Source organism: Micrasema longulum, unplaced genomic scaffold (genome assembly GCF_059751315.1).
Source record: "Micrasema longulum isolate JH-2025_06_02 unplaced genomic scaffold, ASM5975131v1 h1tg000744l, whole genome shotgun sequence".
Taxonomy (NCBI): Eukaryota; Metazoa; Arthropoda; class Insecta; order Trichoptera; family Brachycentridae; genus Micrasema; species Micrasema longulum.
The window spans coordinates 400,001-404,360 of record NW_028277938.1 but is presented as its reverse complement, the minus strand read 5'-3'; the positions used below and the strand labels follow the sequence as shown (position 1 = coordinate 404,360).

At 37.7% G+C, this 4,360-nt stretch overlaps 1 protein-coding gene across 3 annotated transcripts in view; it reads right to left on the bottom strand.

Annotated features, from left to right (window-relative positions):
- Window positions 1-421: 421 nt before the first annotated feature.
- Window positions 422-4,360, bottom strand: part of Tet (Ten-Eleven Translocation (TET) family protein) — a 102,270-nt gene continuing 98,331 nt past the window's right edge. For all 3 annotated transcript variants that reach the window (XM_088230247.1, XM_088230249.1, XM_088230248.1), the window contains 2 exons: window positions 3,736-3,967; window positions 422-3,566 (listed from right to left, as the gene is read on the bottom strand). In XM_088230247.1, the coding sequence (XP_088086373.1) occupies window positions 980-3,566; window positions 3,736-3,967 (2,819 nt within the window). In that variant the 3' untranslated portion in view covers window positions 422-979. The remainder of the gene's footprint in view (window positions 3,567-3,735; window positions 3,968-4,360) is intronic.

Genomic DNA, 4,360 nt, shown 5'->3' with positions numbered 1-4,360 from the left:
TGATTACAAAAATTGGATCATAAAACATATAAACTTTTCAATACAGATTTTGCATACGGAGAATAAATTAATAAAAATATATAAAGTACACATAAATTATGCATAAATAAACAAGAAATAAGTTACCTATTCTAAAAATACACACATTTCTCAAATATGAATTATAAAAGCACTCATTTTCATAAAAAAATAACCTAAGATTACACCACAGTTTATATTAATCAGTTATGGATCTTCTATAATAATTTATTGTTAGAAAAGACAATCGCACGCTATATGATGCATGGATTGTCACATTATAGCTCGGCCATATTGCCCAATATGCACGCGTTTGTGCCCGGTTCTGCTGTAGGTGGGGTTTCTCTCAAAAGCTAGTGATAATTGTAGTGATTATTGGTCTGCTTATTGTTCTTATTCTCTCTTTTGTTACGTTATAAGCGGAAATGTCACGTTTGTACTTTAGGTTTGGAAATTGTAGGTTAGTTGCCGTTCAGTTACTTGAATAATGAGATCATTGGTTAGCTTATTTTAACTCTGGCTTAAACTCTTTATTCACCCGTTTATCGTTGGCATCGCCCTTTGCCAATATGTATACAGCCCTACGTTACTCTACTGATAACTTAGTCGGTGAGTTTTGGCAAAAGTCTACATATACATACAAGGTTAAATTACGAGTCAATAATGATACACATATTGATAAGTTGTGACTATACACTAGATTGTGCCATTACTAGTCACTAAAATCTTAGATACTATCAAATTTAATACCAATTTCTTGTCTTATGGAAATTGCAAGACTAGTTGGAATGATAATGCTGGTCCGACTTTACGGTTTTCTCCGTAAGAGATTATTCGAAAATCAAAATACTACATCTTCATATAAAATATCATATGTCAGTTGATGATTTAGTGCGGTGTCAGATATTATTCAATGTGCAGTCTTCGCAGCGACCTTGTGGGTGGCCACGTTCTTGTTTTGTCAGGCACCCGACTCTTGGTATGGTCCTGTGACCATACACGGCTGCATCGGGAACAGGGTTGTCCAAGACATGGTGGTGAGGGTGGACGATCTCATCATCATCTGCTTAGCATTGGACTCTGTCACTCCTATCCCCATAACAGTCGGGAAAGAATTGAACCTTTCTGTCATTTCTTCCTTGATATTTTTCGTCATTTCAAATTTATCATAATAATTGTTAGCTGGTAACATTGATGCAGTTGCTGTGGTGGATGTCTTCGCATTGGATGTCGTTGCTCCAGAGGTTGTAGGAGCTATACCCAACTTCTTGAGGCGCATTTTTTCTTCCCACTCTTCCAGCCCGTGCTTGGGCCTATTTAAATTCCTATGTTGATAAAACACCAAAGATATTCGTGTCGGATTGAGTCGATTTGGATTCTTTAAAGCTGTGGTTGCGTGCATTTCATGCTTGGCACACTCAAATAATACGCTTCCATGGCCTAGAGCTATTGCCACTCCACCCATTTGGCTATCCTTGAAACATTCTAGATTATCCACATAATCTGTCACTTCACCCAGGGGTTCCGACTTAGGTGGTTCTGCTGGGTACGGTATAGGGAATGGAGGAGGATACAAGCACCAGTTAGGTGAAGATTGACACCAATTTGGATTTGTGTTTTGATAATAGTTTGGGGGGAAGTTTCCGTAGTTTTGATAACCGTATGAGTTATAACAATGTGAGTTTCGAAGAAATTCTTCTCTTTTATATTTCTCAGCATTGTAATATGCTAAGTTGTAGTCATTATAGGTATTCTCATATGGATTAAATGGACCATATGGATTAGGCGTAAATGGGTAACTATTGGCCATTTGGGGGTAATTACCATACCCTTGAACATGGTGACCTTGAGCAACCTGATTCAGCGGTGAGTAATTACTTGCTGAATAATTACTCATATAAGATTTAGCGTTTTGATTACCACCCTCGAAGGGTAATGCATAATTCTGATGATTGACATTTGATGAATTTTGACGCATATTTCGACCATCATTTGAACCTTGATTCTCTAAACTGTGATTTGCAATACTTTTCTCTATTGGTGGATAAGGTTTTAAGAATGTTGAACGTTCAATATTATCTGGTGAATTAGGAACACTGTGTTGGGTTCGCGATGGCGGCCGGGCTTTAGGTACACGGAAGAGAGAGGTTTCACTGGATCCCGTTGGAGTCATGGGACTATGCTGCTCCCAGGATTTATTGGATGTGGGTGTGGTAGGTGTTGAACAATTCTTCCAAATTTCATTATTTGGAGAAGGTGGGATATTGTTTTCATTCCAATTCGACAAATTATCATTTGATGTGTTACTTTCATCCCAATTTGAGTTAGGAATAACTAATTTCTCTGGGTATTTTTGTTCATTATCTGATTGTTGGTTCTTAGTTTGGGAAAATTGGTACTGTTTTTCTTCAGCCGGGGGTTGCTCATTGTTAGAGGGACATCGTTGATTGTCAGAACTTTTCTGACTTTGACGATTGTCAGTATTACCAGGATTTGTCATTACATCTTGTGGTAATGAATCTACAGCGCTGGTATCTTTTGGAGTATTCTCTTCAAATGTATTAGCTTTGGGGGTATTTACATTTGATTTTACTAGTGAACTATCACTTATTGAGGCATTGTCAACATGGGACTCCGGAACAGAAATTCGGCCACTGTTAGATAATGGAGTTCCCGTAGCTCTCATAGAATCAGGACTGTAATTACTAGATGAATTATTGAGATTAGTGGTGGTGGAGTCCGGATCTTCTTTGACTGATGTGTTTTCTTTATAGTCAAACACATCAGGATTGTTAAATTCATTCCATTGTTCAGCAGCAGCTGTAGTGTTTGGTGGTACCACGATATCTCTAGAATGATCTTCTTTATGAATATTAGATGGTAACTGAACTTCTGGTACAATATTACTGGATGATCCTCTTAACAAAGTTGTGGGTAGTGCATGTGACCCCGGATACATGTTATTTTGATGATGCATATTATGTCCATAACCTTGTTCGTACGAATTATAGGGTGAATCTAATACAGTGCTCGATATTTGATTACTTTGAAGCTGAGCATCAGTAAAATTGTCGATCATGGAAGCCATATCCAGAAGTGTAGGATTGGTCAAATTTGGGTTAATGAGACCCGGTGGCGCACAGTGATTCATCATATTAGGATTTCCAAAAGCCGAATTGTAATGTCCTCCAGAATTTGAGAAACCAGCTTGTAAATTGAAGTTATTTTGCCCATGTGACGGTAGTTTGTTGAGTACAGGTGATGAGCCAGCAATATGGGCTTGCGAACTGTTAGTTATGGTTATGTTTTTTGTTCCGTCTGAGTGTGGACTTTGGGGGGTTCTCGGACTTCCTATTATTGTATTTGTATGTCGGTTTTTATTTGATTGGGAATTGTTATTCATGTTCGGAACAGGGGTACCCTCTCGGCTTCCAGGATTTGATCCATTATTGGTACCGGAGTCAGATAACTCGTCATCTTTCCGCTTTTTTCCATGTCTTCTGCACGGCTGCAATGGGACAGATCTAACTCTTACTTCACACGGATATCTAAAAAGTAAACAATTTATTTATTATCTTTCAATGCAGCATATTAATTGTATCATAAATAAATTGATCAAAATAAAATTTACTTCGGCAAAAGTGTTTCAGCAGTTGGCTGATATTTTTTCAATACCAATTTGTAAATATATAAGAAAAAACTGTGAAATTGACTCACTTCTCGAGCACTTGTAGTGCACCGGCCTGAATCTTGTCCTGCTGACCTTGGGGAGATCCAAACTCATCGCTGGAGTCGAGGACATAGAGTGGTAACACATGCAACTGTTCGTCAGGAGGTTTGGTAGTGCTAGACCGATGTCTGGCTAGAGATACTACGGCTGTGCAACCATTATTCATGTTGTGTAAGTCACGGTGGGAGTGCGCGCAGAAATCTACACAAGCTGTTACACCTAGAAAAATGAAATTCGTTTATTAGTATATGACAATAAAGGTTAAAAAGTGAAAAAGTTTTTCATTATCTTTTCATTAAACTGAAACAGTTAAAAGAAAAAATTCATTTATTTTCAATTTCAAAAGGGTAAGTATTGAGAGTTAGACCATAAATATTATCATGAAAAAAAAACATTGATAACAATATAAATAAGTATTTAATTGATCTCGTTCATTTGTAATTGACAAGCGCCAGACAGGTAGATGGTTAGACTACCAACTGTGAAACTGGCGTTGCAGGTTCGATTCCCGCCAGTTGCAAGAAAAATCCCCAGAAAGCTTTTTCTTAATTGGCCTGGGTGTTGTGTATTTTTTATAACTTCCTTCCTCCCACCTGCTGACAAGCATCTAGA